Source organism: Sarcophilus harrisii, chromosome 6 (assembly GCF_902635505.1).
Source record: "Sarcophilus harrisii chromosome 6, mSarHar1.11, whole genome shotgun sequence".
NCBI classification, from domain to species: Eukaryota; Metazoa; Chordata; class Mammalia; order Dasyuromorphia; family Dasyuridae; genus Sarcophilus; species Sarcophilus harrisii.
This window is the reverse complement of record NC_045431.1, coordinates 72,633,688-72,660,279: the sequence shown is the minus strand read 5'-3', so window position 1 is coordinate 72,660,279 and position 26,592 is coordinate 72,633,688. Positions and strand designations below refer to the sequence as shown.

Below are 26,592 nucleotides of genomic sequence, written 5' to 3'. Positions count from 1 at the left end.
ATTACTGTCCAATGAGACCCTTCTCCTCCTTTACACATAGTAAAAAAGACAGAAATTCCAAATTCTGAATAACAAAGTCTTATCCCCTAGGCTCAACAAACTAAGTTCTATTTATTTGTTCTTTTCCTCATTTCTAGGAATACTAATATAATTAGATGAAAAACATTGCATTAGACATATAAAGTATGTGCCAGTCACCACATTACTGCTCTTTCCCAATTATTCCAATTTCTTATTAATGATTTCCCAGAAAAAAAAAAAAAAAAGACATTCTCTGAGGGCCATGCTTTAAGAATACATTTTTTTTGTTTTTACATAGCACATGGTAGCTGCTTAATAAATGCTTGTTGATTAAGGCAGTGGAATTAGTTCACAGAGGTAACCTGAGCATGTATCATTTGCAATTCTGGAATTATAGAGCAGGAACAGACACCAAACATAAAGAAAATGTCACTGGCCTCAGGAAGGAATGAGTTCTCCCTGGCTCATCTGGCGCATTCCAGCTATAGCCTATTTCAAGACAGAGTCCAGGCATTACACTATGCATTTAGGGATAAAACAAAAAACAAACCAAAAAAACCCCATGAAACAAAAATACACGGTCCTCTGGTGAAATGACAACCAGACAAAACTGACAGCAAACTGCATTAATACAACTACCAGCCACCTCCTGGCCTATAAGAGAAGCTCATTTAAGCAATTGTAAACCTCATAGCAAAACCTTTTTAGATGATCATATTTAAGGCATACATCAAATGAGGTTCAATTTATAGAAGAGGTAATGTTTATCTTGGAGAAGAGAACACTTAGGAAAGATTTGACAATTATTTTCAAATATTTTAACAGCAGTCAACTAGAAAGTGAATTACATTTGCTCTGCTTGGTTCCCCAAAAGCCAAATTAATTCATTAAATATTTATTAAGTGCCTACTATGTGCCAGACACCAGACTAACAGCTGGGGATACAAAAAAATGGGGGAAAGAGAGTACCTGCCCAAGCAGCTTACAATCTAATAGGGGAAACAACATTCAAAGAGATAGACTTTTTATAAAGCAAGTTACATATAAAATATATAGGAAATAATGGACAGAAAGAAGATCTTTTTGGCTATATTGTGGGAAGGTAATAAATAAAATGTATTTATATGTTACATATATATAAATTAAATGTGATTTATTTATTCACATATATAAAATAAATATGCCAACCTAAATGCATGGAGGCTGTAAGAAATGATGAGCAGGTGGATTTCAGAAAAAACCTGGAAATATTTGCATGAATTGATGCTGAATGAAGTGAGCAGAATCAGTATGCAGTAACAGCAAACTGTGTAATGATCAACTATGATAGACTTATGTCTTCTCAACAATACAATGATCCAAGAGAATTCTCAAAGACTTGTGATAATAAAAGCTATTCACATCCAGAGAAAGAACTATGGAGTCTGAATGAAGATTAAAGAATACTATTTTTTCACTTTTTAATTTGTTTTTTTTTCTTTTTTGTGGTTTTTCCTCTTTTGTTCTGCTTCTTTCACAGCATGACCAAAGTGGTAATATGTTAAACATGATTGTACATGTATAGCCTATATCAGATTGCTTACAGTTGTGGGGAATGGAAGGGAAGAGAAAGGAAAAAGGGAGAAAAAAAATGAAACTCAAAATCTCACAAAAACACATAAAGATAAAGAAAGAGATGGTTCCTGAGTGATCCAGTGGTTTAATAAAAAAAAAAAAAAAATCTGACCCAACTAAAAAGTACCTTTTTTCTAAGACAATCCTTTTGCCTCCAAAATGAAGGATTTAAACTAAATGATCTCTAGGGTTCATTCAGCTCCAAAATTCTAGGATTCTAATAATCAATAGGCAGGAGGATAGATACCCCAAATTTTATGAGTGTTCAAGTAATATGCTACACGATAAGATGGTAACAAAACTACACTTGCTATGTCTGTGCCATTTGGTAGTGTTTATAGACAGTGGAAATTAATTCCAAAATGAAAAGCAAGTTTTCCCCTCTTCCTTCACTTTATATAGGATCGTGGATAGAGTACTGAAGCCAAATCCAAGAAAACCGGCATTCAACTCCCATTTACTAGCTATCTGGCCTAAAGCAAACTAAATAACCTTCAGTCAATTCCCTAGGAGTACTAAATCAGACAAGTTGCAATCTGTCCAGGTGAAGATGTTTTCCCTCACTGACAAAATCACAGGTCCTTTAGGAATCTGTGATTTATGTGATTTATTCAAATCATGTGATTTAGGAATTATGTGATTCGCCCAAATATAAGCAAAAAAAATTCATTCTACTTCTATTAGTCATTTAAATTCCCTAGGTATAAGGGTGACTTACAATTAATACTGCACAGCAGCTTATATCTTAAAGAAAGAGTTTAGGGATACACATTTATAATGTACATGCATATAAAATTTTCTTCTGGTTATGTCATCTCTAGCCATGCTTACCAATTAAATAACAAAAGATTAGGAGAATGGGATGTGAAGAAAATCATACTGTCAACATCTATTTGGATGGTTCCATGAATACTATTTTACAATAATAAACGTCCTCCGCGCAGGAGCTTGGGAGACTATTAAATGCTGTAACAAATTTAACTAGATAGTATCTACAGAATAGGGGATTCAAGTCGATTCAGGCAGAATTTTTTAGGCTCCTAATTTAAGCCAGAAATTATACTGGATGCTGCAGGATTCCAACACACCCAAAAATAAAATTCTAGTCTCTACAAGGAACTTACATTCTACTGACAAGATGAAGAAATACAAAAGCAATATAAAGTTACTCTCCATATTTATAATGTTCCTATTTGTATTACAATATAAACAGAGTTTCTATTGAAATCCTAATCCAACATTTACACATTTTTTTAAAAAATTCAAGGATTAGAGTAGAACATTACAAAATGGTGGGATTAGAGGAGGCTAACAGGTAGCACTTGAGCAATCTTGAAGGGATCCAGGCAGAGATGAGAAAGAATGGCATTGCAGAAGTGGGGAATAACCAATAGAAATGCATGGAGGCAGGAGATATAACATTGCATCAGGAGAACAACTAAAAGACCACTTTGGCTTAAATATAGAAATATGAAGAGAAATGATGGGAAATCAAACTAGCAAAGTGGTTAGAAGTCAGAATGTAAAGGGCTTGAAATGTCAAAGAGTGTGTATTTTATTCTAGATAAAACAGGAAGCCACTGAAGCTTCATAAGTAGGAAAATAATAAGAACAAAATACGGGTGATTTCACTAAAGACTTAATAACTACTATACTATGGCAAATACGTCTAATTATAGTAACTAAATGAGTTCATATCAACCAACAATAAAGATCTTTGGGCTACTCACAATATTCCCTAAATTCTTAATAATCACCTAATTTTCATTTAGAAAGAAAATCAATATTCAATCAGAAAGTGCTATAACTTAATATTCAAAGAGCCATTAAGAATTTTCATCAAAGAGAGATAAACAGTTTCTTTGGAAAAGCCTAGCTATTGGACGGCATTTAAAAAATATACATTTTGGATACAAGAATAAAAATCGTTAACTACCCCCATTTTTTCTTTTCCATTTAAAACTATTTTTGTTCTCCCTAGAAAGCCAAACTCTCAATGAAGCTTATATGGGAAAACAAGCTGGCAAGATTGCTAAAGGGTACAGTTAAAAAAAACAAAAAACTGATGAAGCAGGTTATGAGCTCCCCAGCTTTTAAATATGTTACAAAACTATCTCTTACTGGAAGAAATAGATCAATGGATAAGATACTGATATACTAGATATACAACTAAATATGTATAAAAGATGAGGTTTTGACAAGGTTTGGGCACAAAATTAGGGAAAAGATTCATTATTTAACAAATGCACTTGGAAAAACTATACTTGGAAAAACACTTTGAGGGAAGGAATATGGACCCATATACATTGTTTCATATATTCAAGTTAATGACAAGTAAATAGCAGGAAATGGAATGCAATACTTATCTTGATTTTTGAGGGGTAAACAATGTTTTGAAATTCAAGAAAAGAAGAAATTACTAGGAACAAGATAGATCTACCAAAATTTATTAATTTTTTTTTAACTTCACACAAAGAGACAGGCAAAAAAGAAAATGCTTCAGCAAAGTATGACAAGTTTAACAAATAAAAATTTGATACTTAGGATACTTAAAGAATTATCAACATCTCAGTATCTCCAATTCATAGTTGAAAGACCAAAAGAGAATTTTTGAAAGAGAAAAAAATAATTTGTTAATAACCACTTGAAAAAATGTTCTACTTCACTCTAATCAAAGAAATGAAAATTAAAATATCTTCAATATATCAGCTCAAAACAAACTGGCAAAAAATAATATCAATGAAATTCAATATGACTGGAGAAAAATGTCTACATAGTCAATGTTGGTATCATAAATTTCTAGACTCTAAAGAGCAATAAGGCTGTAGAAAGTAAAACTAATGAAAGAAATTGTACCTTTGATTTGATTCCATGGTTCTTAAACCATCTACAAACACCCATGTTTCTTTAACAACCAAGAAGTTGACATCTCTGTCCAGAAGAACAGAACCATCCCTATATTAACATGCTCACTAAAATGAAGGCATAAGTTGTAGTTAAGTGATTGGATGGCTCTCAAGAAAGATAAAGGAGGTGGTAGAATTGGTTCACAATGTGCAGCTAGAAAGTCAGCCAAAAAAACAAAAAACAAAAAAAAACCTTTATTTGTTGGAACATTTGGTCATCTTGCCCTTCAGAGTTAATAACAATGGTAGGCAAAAAGATCACAAAAAAGCCAGATTTAAAGGTTCTCAAAAACTGATTTACAATATTTCTCAGAGAGAAGATTCCAAAAAGAATGGGAGAAAATGACAGAAAATGCTTCTGTGAAATTGCTTTAAGTGACTCAAGAAAATATTAGCAACTACTGAACTGAATACTTGTTTTCTTACCTCCATAAAATCTGAGAATAGTCTAAAAACCTAGATGAAATAACCGCAACAGGCAGTTTTGCTACAGCAAACAATATATTGCAGTCACATAACTCACATAGAGGTACAAACAATAGAATTATAACTTTACTATATCTGCTGCTTATTGATTTACATTTTTAAAAATCAAGCTTGGCATATGATTTTCCTCAAAGTATCTCCTATGCATATAAATCTGACAGTCAAGTCAACAAGAATTTAAGTGCCTACTATGCATCAGGTACTTACTAAGTGCTAGAAATGCAAAGAAAGAGCAAAACAGTCCCTGCCCTTAAGGGGATATTTGATTACAGAGAATTTTATTTAATCAGTCATTGAATAGTGACCTCAATGGAGGAGTAGAAAAGATAGACAAATGTAAGTCTAATATGGGCTAGTCTCTTGGAACATGTCATGTGAAATCCAAAAAAATAAAGAGGGATTTCTAGTCAAAAGGTAGGATTGCAAAATAGTCTAATTTGTAAATGATAATGTACTGGAGTACTTTGCCATTTCCTTCTCCAGTTAAGGCAACTGAGGCAAACAAGATTAAGTCACTTGCCTAAAGTTACACAGCTAGTAAGTGTATGAAGCCATATTTGAACATAAGAAGCTGAGTCTTTTTGACTAAAGACTGAGTACTATAATTACTATATCACCTAGCTGTTCTACTTGCACTGGTACCTTCAAATTATTTTTAAAATAAGAATATACAATAATTATTTAGTCCTATACCAATCAAACTCCCAAGAAACTATTTTAATGACGTAGAAAAAATAACAACAAAATTCATCTGGAAGAACAAAAGGTCAAGAATTTCAAGGGAACTAATGGGGGAAAAAATCATATTAAGGCGGCCTACCTGTACCTGATCTAAAACTATATTATAAAGCAGCAGTAACCAAAACTATCTGGTATGGGCTAAGAAACAGACTAGTTGATCAGTGGAATAGGTTAGGTTCACTAAACAAAATACTCAATGACTATAACAATCTAATATTTGACAAATCCAAAGGCCTCAGCTTTTGGGATAAGAATTCATTATTTGACTAAAACTTCTGGGAAAATTGGAAACTAGTATGGCAAAAACTAGGCATTGACCCACACTTAACACTATATACCAAGATAAAGTCAAAGTGGGTTCATGATCTAGGCACAAAGAATGAGATTATAAATAAATTAGAAAAACAAAGGACAGTTTATCTCTCAGATTTCTGGAGGAGGAAGAAATGTGTGACCAAAGAAGAACTAGAGATCATTATTGATCACAAAATATATAATTTTGATTATATCAAGTAAAAAAGTTTTCATACAAACAAAACTAATGCAGACAAGATTAGAAGGAAAGCAATAAACTGGGAAAACATATTTACATTCAAAGGTTCTGATAAAGGCCTCATTCCCAAATATATATAGAATTGACTCAAATTTATAAGAAATCAAGCCATCCTTCAATGATAAATGATCAAAGGATGTGAACAGACAATTTTCAGACAAAGAAACTGAAACTATTTCTAGCCATATGAAAAGACGTTCCAAATCATTATTGATCAGAGAAATGCAAATTAAAACATCTCTGAAATACCACTAAACACCTGTCAGATTGGCTAAAATGACAAGAAACGATAATGACGAATATTGGAGGGGATGTGGAAAAACTGAGACACTGATACATAGTTGGTGGAGTTGTGAACTGATCCAACCATTCTGGAGAGCAATTTGGAACTATGATCAAAAAGTTATTAAACTGTGCATGCCCTTTGATCCAGCAGTGTTTCTACTGGGCTTATATCCCAAAGAGATCTTAAAGGTGGGAAAGGGACTCACATGTGCAAAAATGTTTGTGGCAGCCCTCTTTGTAGTGGCCGGAAACAGGAACTGGATAGATGCTCATCAGTTAGAGAATTGCTGAATAAGTTATAGTATATGAATGTTATGGAATATTATTGTTCTATAAGAAATGACCAACAGGATGATTTCAGAGAAGCCTGGAGAGACCAAATGAACTGATGCTAAGTGAAAGGAGAAGAACCAGGAGATCATTGTACATGGCAACAACAAGACTATATGATAATCAATTCTGATAGATATAGCTATCTTCGGCAATGAGAGGATTCAAACCAGTTCCACTTGTTCTTTGATGAAGAGAGACATCTACATCCAGAGAGAGAACCATGGGCACTAACTGTGGAACACAACACAGCATTCTCACTCTCTCTGTTGTTGTTTCCTTGCATTTTTATTTTCCTTCTCAGATTTTTTTTCTTTCCAGATCTGATTTTTCTTGTGCAGAAAGATAACTGCATAGATATGTGTACATATATAGGATTTAACATATAATTTAACATACTTAACTATCTGCCAGCTAGGGGAGGTGGTGGGAAGAAGGAGGGGATAATTTGGAACAGAAGGTTTTTGCAAGGGTCGATGTTGAAAAAAATGCCCATGCACATGTTTTGTAAATAAAAATATATAATAATAAAAATTTTAAAAATAAATAAAAAGAATATACACTAAAAGAAAGATTCCAGTACACTGGATACAGCTTTTTATAAAGAAGTAATTACAGAAAGATGTGAACAACAACAACAACAAAAAAAAAAACCCTAAAAAAAGATCTAAGGAAGAATTTCAATCTTCATACTTAGGCCACAGAACCATAAAAGTATCTATACGAAACACGTAGCAACTTGAGGAGAAATTTTTAGTGATTAAGGGGCATAAAAGCCAATTAATAGTACAAATGCTCATCTAGGATCTCTAGATTGCCAATTGTTCTACTGGATGACTCAAAAACCTACTCTGGAACAGTGAATACACAAATTGTCTACAAGACTTAAAATGAAAGAGTTTGAAAGTGCTTTCTCTTCATTTCATATTTTAATTCACTATTTTATTTTAACATCCTTCCATGTCAAAGGGAGAGATGGCTCCATCACCAAAACAATGGAAAGAGATCACAGACTAGGCTGGCTCTAGCAATAAATTGTTCCTGTCTGGTCTCAATTTCTTCGACTGGCAAATGATCTCTCTCATAATACCGTCTGTCAAGAAGGACCAATAAAATGGTTACAAAGCTTAGCAAAGCAAAAAATAAAATTAAAAAATAGAACAAATACCAACTAAAAAATAATAAATGCCAAGAGAGATGCAAGAAGCTAAATATTTGGCAACAGTTTTCCTTCTTCGAAACAAAACTATCTTATTGTTAGAAAAGTAATATCACCTGAAAATTAGAATATTTGTGGTCAGACACAAATCTGAAATGCTGCCACAGGAACTACACGGCCCAATGCGGCGCACTTCCATAATGAAGACACTGGCCTTCTCTGCCAGATGGCAATGGCTTCAAGCCGCTGGATCATTTTTTTCAAATATCTGTCAATCTGTACATTGGTACACATACATATTTGTGTGTGTATCAGATTAGGGCCTGTTCAGTACTCTCCAAAATACTTGAAACATATGGCTTTAAGAGTAGATAACATTTTATTGTTGTTGATGTTGTTCGGTTCTATTTTTATTAAAAAAAAAAAATGGCAGAATCACTTATAGATTGTCTATATCATTCATTACTTTAGAGCCTTCCTATGGTCCATTATCATTATATTCCATTCCCCAAAAAAATATGTTTAAATTAAACTTATTATATTCTAATTATTATATTCCACTCCCCCAAAATGTTTAAATTAAACTTAATTTAACTTAATGGCAGCTAGGTGACACAGTGGATAAAGCACCAGGCCTGACATCAGGAAGATGTGTTCAAAGACAGTTTTACAAGTCATGTGACCCTTGGCAAGTCATTTCACTCTGTTTCCTTCGGTTTCTTCATCTATAAAATGAGCTGGAGAAGGAAAGGGCAAACCACTCCAGTATATTTGCCAAGAAAACCCCAAATGGAATCATGAAGAACAAATGATATCTCTTTGAAAAATAAACAACTTTTAAAAAAACTTTTAAAAGCTTGTGTGTTCCTGATAGACCATCTTCCATATATCTATGGAAGATCCATGCAATGATTGAGTTATATGGCATGAGCATTCATGGATAGATTGTGATCTGCATCCATTGAGGGAAATACAGATTTTGGTAAGATTAGGGTCTGGTCAATATTCTCCAAAATACTTAAAACATATGACTTTAAGAGTAGGTAACATTTATATATAATATATTATTATATATGACATATATACACACACAGTGTGTGTGTGTGTGTGTGTATAAATTATATATGTTTTATATATAAAAATAAAATAACACAAGAGATATACACATTTTTTAATTCTTCTGGAAAATCAAGATCTGGCAGTAATGCTCACACCCTTTAAAAATGCTATTTATCTTTGCTTAAGTTAACTGTTGAAAACACAACAACATCTCATCTCCCCAGGAAGTTAAAGCAAAGAAGATGTGTTAAGTTCTCTTGAAGACATGCCATGGAGCCAGCTGTCTCACTCAGTTACACTGAAAGGTTTTGTAATTTGTGTTTGTTGCAGAGGGGGTAGATTTTGCATCTTCAGTAAAATGGAGACAGGTGATTAAATAGTGCCTTACTGTGAAGTCCAATAATAACATTTTGGTTTTAATCCTCAGCCCTTCCTACCCTTGGACAGCAATCAAATATTTTCATAGTCATATGATCTCAGAGTCTTGAAAATATGAAAAATAGCATTAGAAAGGTAGTAAGTAGAACATCTATGAAATTGAAGACTAATTACCCATCTGGGAAAAACATTTCAGAGGGCTGCTAAAAACAGAACTGCACACAAAACCATCACAGCCCTTTCTGAGAATAAGTACTATGTACACAGTACAAGGTACTATGCTTGTAGCATATTACTGACCAGAGCTTTGACAATTAGACACAATGAACCTCAGACCACAGCTGCAAGGAGTCCATCCTGGGCCTAGGATTCTTAGAAGAGACCAAAAAAAAAAAAAAAGGACCACGCAACTTAACTAGAGAAATGCAAAGGGCAAGAGGGAGGAAGAATAACAGCAAGACAATGGGGCAACCCAATGAGTATTTCACAGAGAGGCCATAGCAGATACTTCTGAACACTTATATTACTTATATTACAGGAGAGATTTCTTTCGGGTCTAACTCTCCAATTTTGTGAATCTGCATTTTCTGTCTTCAGAAAGGAGCAATGATGCTCTACTCAGTTATGCTTAATGATGACTTTAATTTCAACCATTCCTTTCTATTAAGTAATTCCTTAATATTATGGGGGGGAAGAGGACAAAAATACACAGAAGGGAAAATTGCTAGGGATGGCCATGATGATCATACAGTTTGTTGTGCTTCCAAGCAATATTATCTTACCATCTTCCAGCTCAAGACAAAGATTGTATACGGCTACAGGTCTCTTATTACGTTGCCCCTGTCTCTTGGATTGCCTTGGTGGAGCATTTGGAGGAGATGTTGACATGGAGATTGGTTCGGGGAGGGTAGCATCAGGCACGGTCCTGAAAATCTATGATCAAAAACATAAAAAGACACTAATTATTTACCCTGAACCTGTATGTAATTCAACCATAAGCCATCATCAAACAACATTTGTTTTGGATTTCATTCAAGGGAAGGCAGAGCCAACAATCCATTCCTTCAAGTTTTGGGAATTTGCCTTGGGTATCCTTTAAAGAAGGGAACAAAACTAAAAATCCTATTCAATTAAAATTAAACAAGCAAAAGCAGTCCATGCACATTAACGGTTCTTCAAAGAAATTAACCCCACATCTAAATGTGTACAAAATATTTGCTATCTATGGGAGAGTCTCATTTTCTTTTTCAAAAAGAAATAAAATGAATAATCCATTGTGAGGCCAGTTGATTAGGGGAGTACAACCAATTAATTCCATGAGTTTACTTCTCTCCCCTATAAAATATGACCACTGGCTCTTTGTTAAGAGGACAAGATAAGACCTTAATGGTTACCAGTGATTGGGGCTGCCTACAGGGTAAGTGACTACACTCTTAGGAAAAGGGCCTCTGGTCAGAAGTGCCATCTCTCCATGTCTGTTCATAAAAGAAAGCTGACAGAGCAGATCAATGCACTTTGCTGCTTTCTCTGGACAGAGAAAATGTGAAGAGGGAGAGAGCAGTTCAAGAAGTTCATTTTTACAGGCCACTGCAAAGGGCTGAGTCCTGTCACAAAAATCCATCCTGCTGAGGGCTCCAGCCAACCAATTTTAGGGGTACCACAGTCACTGGAAATCAACTGGGAGTTTGCCTTTTAGTAAGGTGAAACACTCTGCAAGTGTGTCCATACTCTTTATGGTAAAAAGTACATTTGCTCAAGCAATCAGTAAACGCATGTTAAGGATTTACTATGTGCCATGTATCATGGATTCAAATACAAAGAATAAAACAATATCGGCTCCCAAAGATCTTACATTCTACAATAAAATTAATTGAAGAATTCTCCTGAGCAATGCTCCTTACACTTATGCACATTAAAATTTCAACATTATACTTACAATATATATTTATATCAGAACCTCTATCTTGAGTTTAGTTACAGGATCACCCCTTAGAACTAGTCATATTTTAAAATTAGCCTGTTCTTATGAAATTTCCCTACTTAAAGCATATCTTCATTTTTATTAGACATTCATTATTTTAAATTTTGCACATGTCATTAATCCATCTGAGAAACAGAAGATAGCATACAGAGCACTCGATGTAAAGTTAGGTCCCCTACCTCCCATTCATCCAAGTTGCACGGAACCTTACCATGTCCCAGATAATTCTCTAATACTATAAAATCACAGAGACGGTGCCAGTCTATACTGGGCATTTCCTCACCACAAGTTTCCTAATGGCCAATGAAATCACAGTCCCAGTTCACTCTATCCCCCTTCACCGATTATCCATTTAAAACTCAAAGATAAATCAAGTAAATTCCTCCTTGAGCATTTTCCCTCGTGTTTTTAATGCCATCATGTATCTCTAATTTCATTCCTTTTTCAGAATATAACATTAATTAAAACATGGTTTTTCTTTGCTTGGCAATTCTTTGGAGAAAAAAGCAAAGCTGTACTCTCAAGAGAAGTGTTCTAGTCGTAGATGATTGATAACGAAACATCAATGGCTCCCAGAAACTGGAGCTAGAAACCTTCCGACCTACAGAGCTTTGCAAGGAACAGTCTTGAAAAGACTTCAATCTTCAATGGAGAATATTGTGTAATCACATATTTAAAAACGACCACATGACAGATATCGCAGTTCCTCGAGGACTGACATTCCTCAGGTGGCGACAAAAGATGGCCAACTGCTAGCAAGCATGTCCTAAATGCAGAACGCTGCTTTCCAGGCCCTGACTGGAGAGTTTCTTTCACTAGAACAAATTTATGCAAGTCAATCAAGAAAGCTGCCCTGTAATGAACAAGCGAGGACTATTGTTTACAGACAGCAGATAATGAATATAACAACTGGCAGCCCTGGAAAACATTTAATTGAACAGAGCCTATATGTTTTTGCATAAAATCTATCACACCCAAATAAATATAAAATATTATTTCAACAGAAGGTATTTGCAAATAGTACCATACTGCCCCCTTATGTGTCAACTCATTAAGAATGGTTTAAATTTCTGTGGACAAATATTTGCTGGTGAAAAATTAATTTGGGACTCCAACTGCTAGCCCAACACCATATTTCCAGGGAATCTGTTGGCATTCGCATCACTTCAGCTTTCTGGTAAATAGCAACCTACTTAACAGTCTCAAAGGTTCTCTGCTGCCTCGGCTGTTGTCCACAGCTGTATTTATTCCTTGCTGCTTTTGATCAAATCGAAGAAGGTTTAAGAAGAAACAATTAAGAAAGTAATTAGGCAGAGAGAAGAGAGCTGGGAAAACAGGAGGAAGAGAAAGGGCAGGTAAGGATGGGCTCAAAGGAAAACCTGACTGAGACCATGACTTGTAGATATTAGGAATATCTCCTTGATTCAACTATTTTTGATTCTTCATAAATTAGATAACAGTCCCTGGTAACATTTTGAGGAGAAATTAAATAACCCACAAATTCAAGCTTTAAACGTCAGAAAAATCATAACCAAGAACTGTCACTGGATGCTGTCTCTCTAGAAAAGCAATTCTCCATTAAAATATTACTCAGGGGAATTGGAGTGACTGAGTCTTCAAAGGTCATGCTAACACGGCACAAAAACTGGCCAAACCTGCCAATGAGAAAAGCTCAGAAAAAGTGACAGGATGTCTCCTGTCAGAGGACTAAGCCTTTATGGAAGCTCACCAGGATGGGTACAAAGTATGGCTCTGGGAAGCCACATGGAGTCTCACAGACCCCCTTCAGAGTCCAAAAACCAACCATTCAATGAAATCAGTTATCTTTCAGAAGTAGTGTGGTACAGTGAGTAGGGAAAGATCAAATTCTGCCTCTGGCACACTGTTTACAAGGAGCGTAAGCAAGTTAGTTAACCCTTCAGTGCCCAAGACAGCTATGGAATCCTAGTAGTCACCAAGAGAATATTGATGGACGTTGGAGGAGGAAGGGTTTGTGTGTATATAGGGAGGGAGGAAGAGACAGAGAAAGAGAGATGTATTACACACACATATGAACATGTACATATAAATATCCATATATACATATATAACACATGTACATTTTATTGTTACATATTCTATGTTCTATGTGTATGTCCATATATATACGTTCATATACATATATGTGCATAAGAGGAATATGTTACATTATGTGTATGTACATGTGTGTTAATAACTAATTATTGAATTAGGGCCAAAGTTTTTTCCCCTTCTCCATTTCTTCATCCAGAAATCAACCAGTGTAGGGAATCTTTCTCAAATACTTACTCAGGCTGGGAACTAAAAGAAATTCTAAGTTTAGACTAATAGGTATATTTCTTCTCATTATGCTTACTGAGGTCTGGGGAAATGTGGATTCTCCCTTTTGTTAGAAAGGTGATACAAAAATTGGTAAATCTCTTTGACCAAGACTTAGGTGATCAAAATCACTAAACTCAAGACCTTTATTGGAATATAATCCACCTCTCATTATAATATTCTCATTAATTGCTAACCAATAAGAATTGATTACCACCCTCAGGAACGCTCACCTTTCCAAGGGCATATAAACTCTGAGACTACAGTCGTGAAGTGTATTTGGCATTCAAGAATGTCACTGACCTCTTTGAATAATAACATGCTAGTCCTATAAGTAAAATGATTAAATTACTCAGAAACTGTCTCTTGAACTTTTTAAATGTCACAATGTACAAAGTGGGGGAAACATATATGTTATACAGTATATATGTATATGTGGATGCAAACATTCATGCACATTACAAATAACACATTTTATATATTTATATATTATAGGTAAGTGGAGAAGAATATGTATATCACACAATATATATGTCCATATTCACATATTCACATGTATATGTGTAAATATATACAGAGGTGAATGTGCATATATGTGTATTTGTATACATATGAATTTTTTATTTATGAGATGTGTGTATGAACATATATATACAGAAAGAAATGTTACACTATACAGATGTATTTGTGTACATAACTATATATCTATGTGCATTTCAATGGGAATTTTAGAAGGCTAGTTCTTAGCAAAAAAAATCTCTATTATCACTTTAGACCTAAGATTATCAATGGTCAAGAATTATACATAAATTCTTTTTTTTTCCACAATCAACTTATTAAATTCAATTCAACTTAAATTCAGGGGAATTCCAGAACACAATACTGACTGTAGTTTTCAATATGTTCAATGTATGTTTATTTGAATATATATACTGAGAGGAATAGATTGTTACACATGATTTGTGTCTATAAATATGTGTACATATATAATATATACATTTTACGTATTAGTGTATGTATGTGTTTTGTTTGCACATACCCAAAGATGAATGGATATTTATTATTATACAATACATGTATATGAATATATGATATACACATATGTGTGAATATGTAATTCTATATATCCTATATAGAATATATGTGAATATATAATCCTAAAGCACTAAAGATAACACTAACATGACCATGTGGAGATAAATCCTTAATCATATTTTAGTCACCCCATGATTCACTCCAATCCCCCGCAAAGGCTAAGCCCAAGACTGCAAAGCAAGACTACTGGAGCAGGATGATTAGATATCAAGCTACAGACTCTTCTGTAGAGGTTACTGGATCACAGATGAAGAGCTAGCAGAGACCTCAGACCATCTAGTATACCTTCTTCCTTAAGAGAATCCGAGCTCTCTTTCAGAGAACCCTCATCTCGGGGCAAAGGCTCATTGAGCCTTTGGGCCATTTCTAATTCAGAGCTCCAGGCCAAAATGGATGGATCTCTTTGAAAATCTTCCACACTTCACTGGACCCAAGTCAATGCTAAAACATTAAAAAGTAACCAGAACCAGACTGAAGCAATCTCTTTTCCATTCTCAACTTCTAATTAGGTGTAAGGTTTTATTTTTGTTTTTATTTTCCCCCAATACCAAATACCAGCCACTCCTTCCATTTCCTACAAGAACAAAACTTTTATCAGTCACTCAATTTGAGATGGCATTCAGATAAATTGTAGGAACAAACCGCAGATGCCAAATTAGTCCAGAAACTTACTCCTTCTCGCCATTTTTGCTCATTCACTAAGTTCACCCCACCCCACTTCCCCTGCAAAAAAAGAAATCGGATAGCTTTATCCCTCCCCTGCTAGATGAATTTTGATAGAAAGCAATGATTCACTCAGCTCATAAATAAGTCCTGAATTTATTTCCACAAGGATGGTTTCCCAGTAGCACAGTCAATGTCCCTTTCTATTGTGCCAAAACCTCCCGTGGAAAAGTGCCAATGCTAAGGGGTTAGGAGAAAGTCAGAGACAAGAGGATTATGGGAGCGTGGTGAAAGAAGGAAGGAATTTCTCCTAGGAACAACTGTCTCTCACTATAACAGATTAATAGGCAACCGTCCTAAGAGACTGAGAATGCATATATATTATGTGTGTGTTTATCGGCATAATGTTCAAGGAGCCCAAGCCAAGTAGAGCAATTGGTGGCAAATAATTTTAAGCAAGTATTTCTTCATTTCAGTAAGAATAAGCATGCCAAAGAATAAGGCTAGTTGTTAGCAAAATAAATCTCTATTATCCATTTTAGACCTAAGTTATCAATGGTCAAGTCAAGAATTACACATAAATTCTTTTTTTCACAATCAACTTATTAAATTCATTTCATTAAATTCAATTCAACTTAAAATCAGGGGATTTCAGAACACAATACTGACTGTAGTTTTCAATTCTAAACTGAATTTTGGAATACAGGCAGAAGTAGCCTGAGACATCATTAATATGGGTTGATAGCCAAGTTCTAAAGTCATTTTTTATTTATTTGTGGCTAAAATTATGCTTTGGTGTCAGTTGCATTCTCCTAGAATTGCCTTTTTTTTTTTATTTGAAACATACATTATTTTGAATGATATACTTTTTTTGAATTAGATGATTAAGCAACAACACAACTATAAAAAGACGACCTCTCTTCAGCCCCCTGAGACCGGCAGCTAATCCTGAAGCTCATCCTATTCATTGGGAATCACTATGATTTGTGCCATCTTTTAAAATGGCACAGATCTGTGCTCTCCCTAAAAAAAATTCTTTGGGACACAGGCATATTGATCTCTTGTGTCCGCCTCCTTTGCTCTGATAGCTTGGTTCCTGTGTGGATATACTTATCACTAGGTATTAGAAGCTAATTATTCAAGGCAGATCTTTTCAGGTTGTGTCTAAATGTTATGTTCTATCTGCATACTAAAGAGTAAGGGAATCTCAAAGCAGGCAGCCAAGAAAAAGATCCTCCTAGAGCTCTACCACGGAACATCCACTGAGAAAGAAGAAGGTATCCACATCTACTCTTAGCAGCATTAACACAAACAGAAATCTGGTTTCACTGGAAGATGCTGTGAACTGTACAAGTTCAATAAAATAGACATCTCTTTATATAAGGTCAAGAAAAACTACGTGATTCAGTCCTAATTTTGAGTATTTTCCTCAAGCCACCAGTGAGGGAAATGCCCTATGGCCTAAAGCAAAAAACAAAGGAGATTCTGCTTGCCACTACTGGAAGAATTGGGATGCTATTGTTGTCAGTCATGAGTGGATCCTCTAGTTCTACCATCCCCAAATCAACATATGCACCTCAGGTTTCCTACTACTCTTTCCTGGCTCATTATGTTCAACTGGGACAGAAGCAGAGCAAAGAGGGGGCAGACCAAGTAGTGGTCCAATACTAAGCTATGTGACTGAACTCTTACAGGACCGAAGTCTCAGATTATAAACTGAGATTCAAACATTAGGCTCCACGGCTACGACCACACCTCAAGTGCCGGATCCCTTGACATTCTCCAATCCCAGACCTAATTTCCTATTTTTCAATGCTACCCATCTACCTTCACAAGAAATGGAAGGGTAAGATCTAGGGGTGGGCTCTAGCCACTGTGACACCTCCTAAAGCTATCCACACCATAAATCAAGGTATGATTTATTGTTTTATTAATTGTTTAAATCAGGACTTCTTAAATTTTTTTCCATTTGTGAACCCTTTTTGTCTGACAAATTTTTACATGACTCTGGGTATATAGGGACATTAAAAAGATATACAAACCAAACATTTACTGATAATAAATTATTATATCACATTCCCCATATTCAGTTACAAGACCCCATATGGGATCATAAACCAAAGTTTATTTTTATTATTTTTTATTTATTTATTTATTTTGCTGCGGCATTGGAATTAAGTGACTTGCCTGGGGTCACACAGCTAGGAAGTGTTAAGTGTCTGAGGTCACATTTGAACTCAGGTCCTCCTGACTTCAATAAATAAATAAAATCCCAGGGGATCAGGGTAGTCAGTCGCTAGATTTTAAAAGTAAAATAATAAAACACCTTCTAGCACCACTCTCTCCTCTTCCATGCTTCAACAATTCCCATTTTAATCATTAACGGGGATTGTTTTTGCTTTTCTTTGTATGTCCAGTTTTTAGCCCAGCACTTAGCATCCTACTGAATGAGTGTTTATTGATTGAATTTCCCAAAAGAATACTTGTATAAAATGTAAGCCCCTCGAGGGACAAGGACTTTGTGTTTTTGTCTTTAACACCCAGCATTTATTAAGCACCCAGGTGCTTAATAAATGCTCTGAATTCATCTCTTTCCTCTAGACTTTTTCCTCTTTTGCCCTGTGCCATAGGACCGAAATGCTCATCTGTTTCTAAAAATCACTAACTTTCTAGCCTTCAAGGCTCACTTTCCATAGAAGGCTTTTCTCCTTAAGTTACCCAGTTGTTAGTGCCTTCTTTCTCGTTTATATTTATTTATAATATAATTCCTTTATATTTATTTCTCTATATCCATGCTGTATTCCCCAGCAGAACTTAAGTTTGGAGCAAGGAATATTCATTCTGTCTTTTCATCCTCCAGCTAGCACATAAGCAGTGCTTAATAAGTTTTGCTCATTTGAATCATATTTTTACAAGGGACTCTATCCACTGTGCCACTGAGTTGTCCCTTCCCTACCTATATGCTATTTAATAATATGAAAAGCACTGTGACTAGACACAGATCTTACTTAAACTCAATTAAACTACAGAAAGTCATGCTGACTTGACGACCCATTGTTCCCTACATCAATATTGGGGGGGGGGGGAGATGTCCCCAGTCCTCTGATATCTGTCACATAATCGAGATATCCCCTATATGTATGTACCTGAAAATTATTCTGCTACCTGAGGGAGGATTTGAGATGCAAGGGCCCAATCTCTTTTTGCTGACATTGAAATATTTCTCCTTATCTCATCATGAAAGTTATCAATAAAAATTGGCCCCACTTTGAAGTCATTGCTGATGTCCAATAACTAGTCAATGTGCTGCTACCTTGAGGTACTTATGGTAAACTCCTTTTAATTCTCTTTGTCCTGAGTTTCACCTCCTTAATCAGGGTGAAAAGATCCCAAACAAAATTTTTCTTTCAACAAAATGCATTTGTGGTTGGCTTTGAAAGGGGGAAAGAAAAAAAAGGGAAGAGAATGGAAGAGACTGAATAGGCAAGAAGTGAAATTTTCAGCCTTTTTGGAGAAAAAAAATGATAGCATAATTAATGAATATTATTTTCAGCTCCATAGTCTCCAGTGTCCTATACACTCACTCATCAACAATATGCAGCACCACTTGAGAGAAAGTTTTCACTTGCTAAGTCTGATCCCATTTACTAGTTCAATCTCGGAACTAAAGGATAACCTCAGGGTTTAGCTGAAGTGTATATTGTTCTTATGGAGCTTTTCACAATTATCTTTAGTTGAATTAGCAGCTCTGTGGCCACACTCTCCATCAGCCCACGTGCAGATCTACTGAAGAGGGTTTAGCTAAAATAAATACCTTGGACTCCAAATGAATGAACTGATTTTGCTCTGGTTCAATAGTAATTCTTGTAGAACAGTTCTCCCTCTGCCGACACAGATCATAATCCCTCTATGACTTAGAAAAGGGTCTTCATGAATTGCTCTAGCAAAAAAATTCATTACTCTGTGCTCATCTTGTTGCTGAGTCCTCTTCTAACACGTTAGGCTGGCCACTGTGAAGCGGGTTGGGTCCATTTAAGAAACTGTATTTCCTATTGATTTGTGATTCCTTTCAGAATGATCTGTGATTCCTTTTAGATTTCCAGCCCCTCCTGGCTGAGGCATATCCTCCCCAGACAAGTTGTCTTTCCAGGATGCCAGAGCCTTTGATTTTCAAATCCTGATCAAAAGCACCTCTTTGAATTTCAATAGGAGATCCACACTTGAGCTCTCACTGGATCCGAACCAATATGGGCTCTCCCAGCCCCCACTTGTTCTGGATCTGCTCAGTTGTCCCAGCCCCCATTCTGACATGCTTGGTTGCCCAGCCCCCACTGGTTCTGATCCGAGGTTTTCCAACCCCCACCAAGACAACCAATATAATGAACTTCCATCAACTAAAATCTTTGCAGATGGACCTTAGCAACTCCCTTTTCTACCAGGACCTTCTGTCCACTGAGAACTGCATTCTCAGTGCAAAACTCCATTTTCCATAGATCTGCCCGCTGGAATAATATTCTTTTCCAGAGTTATCCTCTCCTTATCCTCACCTATTTCCCTAACCAGACTTTATCCTTCCTGTCAGGATTTCTAACCTTACTTCCAATTCCTATAATAAACCTCTTTTATCAGTCTGGGTTTTCGGGTCTGTAAATTCCTTTACAGAGAACCTCTGTGCTGCCAGAAGGGAGTCCCCAAAACTCCCTACCCTTGCACCGAATCCCAAGGGGGTTCAAGGGAGCCAAACTTCTCCATTTGGTTTCCTGAGCCCCAAACCTGCCACTAGATCTTATCGTTTAATTCCCTGACCACCAGAAACCCTAATTTCATTTTGGCTCCCTAAATCTAAACCTCATCAATTGGACAACCAACTCAGTCTTTTCTCCATCATTTCTCTTGAGGACATCCCAGCCACAGTGCAGGTCTAAAGATGGAAATGACCTCTGATGCCACAGTCCAAGACATTCATTTTACAGACAAAGAAACAGAGGTCTGAGAAAGTTAAATGGCTTTTTCAAAGTCAAATTGATAGAAAATATCAAAGTCTAGATTTGAACCCAGGTTCTTGGACCCCAAAACCAGTGCTCTTTTACTATACTAAGATATGTGAACTATGCTTTAAAAGATGTGTAGGATTCCAGTTGGCAGATATGGGCAGAAGTACATTTCAAGTATGGAGACGGCACAGGTTGTTGTCATTCAGTTATATCCAACTCTTTGTGACTATTTAGGGTTTCCATGGCAAAGATACTGGAGTGGTTGGCTATTTCCATCTCCAGCTCATTTTAAAGATGAGGAAACTGGGGTAAGTGACTTGCCCGGGGTCACACAGTTAATGTGTTTGAGGCTGGATTTGAACTTACTTGGGAAGATGAATCTTCTTGACTTTAGACTCTGTTCACTGGACCACATGATAAGGAAGAGTTGACCATGACTAAACAATGAAACAATAGGCTTTACGAATATATTGATTCTGAGCTATGGTTCAGTTTAAAAAAAAAAAAAAACCCAAAACATAGAACTTTAAAGATAGATAAAACTATAAAAATCTTCTAGTTAAAACCTTACAGTTTAAGCAGAAAGAAGTTTAACCTAATGGATCACCAAGTCTTTCTAACACCTGTCAGGTGCTGTTTCAGAAGGTACTGAATTTTTTCTTCTTTCAGAGAAAGGCATGGAGTTAAATCTCCTGCTCCTTTTTCAGTCTCAATTAGTCACTCTGTGAGAAGTGCCAATTCATTTTAGCCTCTGGTCAATATAACGTCCTACAGATCAACATGATCCCATTCTCTGGTGGTTTATATCAGATGAAAAGTTACAATCACATTAGCCTAGAGCCCCCAGTTAGGAACATTCAAAACTTTCAGAAGGTTAGCTTTCTGTTCCAATTTAAATTTCTGTAGGTCTATAGCTCCTCCTTAACTAGCCTTTTTTTTTTTTTTTTTTTTTAATTTGAGGCAAAATTAGGAGAGAGAAAACTTTTAGGGAAAGGAAAAGAATGGAGTGTTATTATAGTGTCTGTTACTGGATAGCCACAGGTAGGGAAATTTGGGGAAAGTACAGATCTTTTGGGAGCAACTCCTTCAGTCCTTGAAGGAGTGAAGACGAGCTGTGGCTTCAGCTGGAATGCTCTGTTCTTAGATGCCTATCGGGTCTGCTGCAATAGTATATCCCCTTTCAGTTTCTCCTTTCACCTAAGAGCCCTATGCTATAGATTCTTTTGAGTATTGCTCCTTTCATTCTGTATAGATCTAAGGGTATATCTCCTCCAAATGTCTTCTCAATCAGCCAGCTAAAATTTATTATTTTATTATTTAATTTTATTATCATACATTGTCATCATATTATATTATTGTATAATATGTATCATAATTGTATGATAATATTAAACAATATTTTAAACTATATTTATTTAATTTGTTAACTATGTTTTATATTCTTATTATATAATAATATTATTATTATTAAAGACTCAAATAATAATTTGACGCTATGCTAAGTGCTGGTTTACAAAGAAGGGCAAAAATCAAAAACAAACAACAACAAAGCCCCTTCTTTGAAGAAATCCATAGTCTAAGAGCAGAGAATAATGTTTCTCTCTTTAAAAATTCCCAGCTATGACTCAAAAGTGACAACTGTTTCAAACTGCTCACAGATCTGTCTGAACTCTACAAATCCCAGAAAGCCAACTGCTTTTCAAACCATTGTTAGCTATTTATTAAGTGCCTATCGTGTGCCAGGTACTGCACTGAGTATCGGTTCAAAAAAGATAGGTTGCGGGCTCAAGACTGGCAGAGCTGGAATGTAAATCTAATACTTGTACGAGCCCTCGGCTCGGCTCTGCTCTTCTCTTCTCTTCTCTCTCATCTTGTTGCCTGGACTTTTTCTTTTCGTATCCCTCTGAAATTCCTTCCCCCACTCCATGGCCTACTTCCTTGTCCTCCAGGCCTTCTATATAAGTGCCTACTAACATGAGGTCTTTCTTCATCTGTCTTATTGTTAGTGCTTTCCATCCCATTTAAAATTATTACAGTAAATATACTTTGCAATTACTTGAGTAATAATAATAGTAACAACAAAAATAACAATAGCTGGCATTTATATAGTGCTTACTAAGTACTCTGTGCTAATTGCCTCATAAGTATTATATCTCACTGATCTTTGCAACATCTCTGGGAGGTAGGTTCGGTTTTGAACAAAAATTCCACCCGAAAAAGATAAGAATATCTCTCTCTCCTTACACGGAAGGCCTGGCTCATTGAAAAAGAATGAAGCCTAAGTCCTACTTTGAGAAGATGAATCATATTCTTTCTCTTTAGTTATTCTGAGTTAAAGATGAGAGCATATGTACACAGAGAGAGGACTGTGGGAATTGAGTGTGGATCACAACATAGTATTTTCCCTCTTTTTGTTGTTTGCTTGCGCTTTATTTTCTTTCTCATTTTTTTTTCTTTCTGGTCTGATATTTCTTGTGCAGCAAGATATTTGTGGAAAGATGTATAGAACTGCACATGTTTAACATATAGTGTATTACTTGCTAAAAGGAGAGAAGGGAGGGAGAAAAAAAGCACAAGGTTTTGCAAAAATTAATGACGAAAACTATCAAAAACTAAGTTGTAAAAATAAAATACTTTAATAAAAAAAAGAATTCAATTTAAAAAAAGATGAAAGCATAGAGGAGACCATTCTTTTTGGGGGGGTCATGGCAACACAATTCAATCTCTAGTTGGTTCAACCGACCTAGAAAGATGTTTTATGTTGTCCTACCAGTCTACCTAAACAAGGAATTAACACTTATGGAGTAATCACTAAGAAATCCATTGGCCGTGGTGATCCAACAAAATAAAGGTTGTCCCAAAATTCTTAGTGCAGGTATTAAGTTATTAAAGCAAAAAACCTTTACTAAGACTTTTGGAACAACCTTTATAAGCCACCCTCCCCTAAAAAAAAAATTAGAGTGACAAAAATGTATTTGTCTATGCTATGAACAAGGCTGATGTCACTTCATAGAAAGTTAAAACTTGGGGAATACAAAAATGAGAAATGAAACTTCTGGGGACAGGTCAATTTAAACAATCTTGGTATAGAAGACACAGAACTGGATTTAAGCAAAACTAAGCTCAAATCCTTTCTCAGACATTTCTACCACTATATCTCAAGAGTTTCTGTTTCTTTATTTGGAAAGGAGGGGCTGGAAATACTTATACTTTATTCTAGGAGTTGGGGTACAACATAGAAGAACAGGGTCAACCACAAAATCAAGTTCAAATCCTTCCTCGGACATTTCCACTACTATATCTCAGAGTTTGTTTCTTTATTTGGAAAGGGGGGAGGCGGGGCTGGAAATACTTATACTTTATTCCAGGAGTTGGAGTACAACAACATAGAGGGTCAGCTACAAAAGCAAGTTCAAATCCTTCCTCGGACAGTTCCATCACTATATCTCAGAGTCTCTGTTTTTTTATTTGGAAGGAGTGAGGATAGAAATATACTTTATTCCAGGAGTTGGGGTACAACAACATAAGAGATGAGGGTCAATCTTGGAGCTGGCAAGAGCTGCGTTTTTAGGACCTTGCCTCGAATACATAGTATGTGACTGTGAAATAGACCATTGAAACTCTCTAAGGCTCTTAACTGAAGATAAGTCCCTGATCGTCATTGATGGGAAAAGTTTCGACAATAGGAATTCCCTATAGCAAAAACCTTCCCTTCCCTTTCCCCCTTCAAAAACTTTATCAATTGTTGTTGTGTGATAATGTCCATGAGGTACTTTACAAACTATTAATCACTACTTAAATATCAATTATTATTATTATTTTGAATACAGATATTTTTAATCCACTGACTGTTGGCAAGTTAGTCACTTTTTAAAGACTAAATCTGAACAGTGACTTCTACTTCAGACACGTGTAAGCCTCCCCTTAGTTCAGACTCCAGCTACTGCCCCTACTCTAGGCCAATCTTTCAGAGCTCTCTTCCTTCTCATACTTCATTTCTCCATCTCTCAGGGTCCAAATCCCACACATGCACACCCCCCTTTAGCCGTCATTCTCTATTTTGAAACCATTTGCCCACATTTTTAACAACCTTCAGGCAGCGCTCCCCCACCTCCAAATCAATAAACCCAATAAGGTCACAGCTGCTCGTCACGAGCCCTAATGTTCCTTCTGTCAGAACGGGACCAGCTCTAAGCCCGGAATGCCCCAAACCAAGAAAACGTGAAGCAGGAGCCGTGCCAGTCCCTAAGCCTACAAGAGATGAACACAAGTGCCAAAGGTTAATGCATGGATTCTTGGCTCCCTCGGGAACCTGTAACTTGCTGACTCGGCTGGTTCCGAGAGCTCCGGGCCCCATGCCAAGGAGGTGGCTTCCTCTCCCGAGGACTTGCCCCAGCACCTGAGCATTTCCTGACACAAATGTTCCCAATCACAACTAACAAGGAGATGATGAGCTGTCTCGGGTTCATTTGTTTCACTGCAAAGAAAAATCGACATGTTGGGAGGAAACTCTGAGAGCTGGGTAGCTCAGACTGCAGAGGAAACCCTAAAAGCCAATTCCTTCTGATACTGTAACTAATTCTTAAAAAAAACAAACAAAAAAACTATGTGCATCAACGAGATCCTGAAACAAAGTACTTATTCCATGCTACAGTGAGTCACTTCCACTGGCCTGTGGCTTCCTTCAGCTAAATGCTCTGCCTACATTTTATTTGGATATTTCATGACAATTATGATAATAATAAATGACATTGATATAGTACTTTAAAGTTTACACACATTATCCTACAAGATACATCCAAACATTGATTCCCACAAGAATCTAAGGTGGGTGCTATTAATTGTGATAGAAAGGAGGTAGATAGGGAGTCGGGCAAAATGCACATACAGCCTGGAGGCAGGAAGACCAGGATTCACATTCAGCCTCATATACTCACTAGCTGGATGACCTTGGGCATAAACCTTTGTTTGCCTCAGTTTCCCCATCTGAAAAATGGGCGTAATAATAGCACCTCTCTCCCAAGATTACTTTGAGGAACAAATGAGAAGGGCATTGCACATAGTAGGTATTACATAAATGTTTTCTTGAACCTTAGCTGTTTCAGTCTTGTCTGACCGATGCTGTGTGATGCCATCTGAGGTTTTCTTGACAAAGACATTGGAGTGGTTTGCCATTTCCTAATTTAGCTCATTTTATAAACGAAGAAATGGAGGTAAGCAGGGTTAAATGACTTGCTCAGAGTCACACTAAGGGTCTGAGGCTGGATTGGGACTCAAGGAGATGAGCTTCCTGACTCCAGACCCAAAACTATGTCTATACCATCCAGCTACCAAGTATATAAATGTCAATTATTATTATTGAGGCAAGCTAGGTGGCACTGAATGGTGGGCATAAAGTATTGAGTTCCAATCGAGCCTCAGACACGTACTGAGTGACCCTGATTCTTAATCCTCCCAGCTCTGATTCTGTTTGTGATTTGCCCAAAGTGACCAGCCTTAGAGGAGCCAGAAGCCTAATCTAGGTTTCCTTGCCTCATTTCCAACACCCCTACCATTCTCCCACCCTGTCTCCTCCTCCCTCCTTTCTCATCCCCTTTCCATTACTTTCTTAAGCTCAGCTTTTAGAGCTTCTGAAATGCTGCCTTTCTTTTACTCTGATCTCATGCCCATCATCATCTGGAGCATTCGGCTCCCTCCCCCCCAACTCTGTTACAGTTAAATAGCAATCACTATATTCTAAGGCTGAACAAGAATCCCTTCAGATGCCCCTCAATAAGGAAAGCAGCCATCAACCGGCCAAGCAAAGCCGCGGTTTAAGTACAGAATCTTAACCGAGTACAAGCTACTCATTTATTATCATTCAGAATACACACACACCAACAAAAGTTTGTCTGTCACGAGCAAGACAAATGGTCCAGGCAGAGCCAGTGTTTGGGGACTGACAGCTGAGATATATTTAAGGACAGTAATAAACCTCTCTGTACTCTCAA

The 26,592-nt window shown here is 36.3% G+C and overlaps 1 protein-coding gene across 2 annotated transcripts in view; it reads right to left on the bottom strand.

The window, feature by feature from the left end:
- ARHGAP10 (Rho GTPase activating protein 10) overlaps positions 1-26,592 on the bottom strand; it is a 346,248-nt gene that overhangs the window by 53,264 nt on the left and 266,392 nt on the right. For both annotated transcript variants that reach the window (XM_031944152.1, XM_031944151.1), the window contains exon 19: positions 10,315-10,465. In XM_031944152.1, coding sequence (XP_031800012.1) covers positions 10,315-10,465 — 151 coding nt within the window. The remainder of the gene's footprint in view (positions 1-10,314; positions 10,466-26,592) is intronic.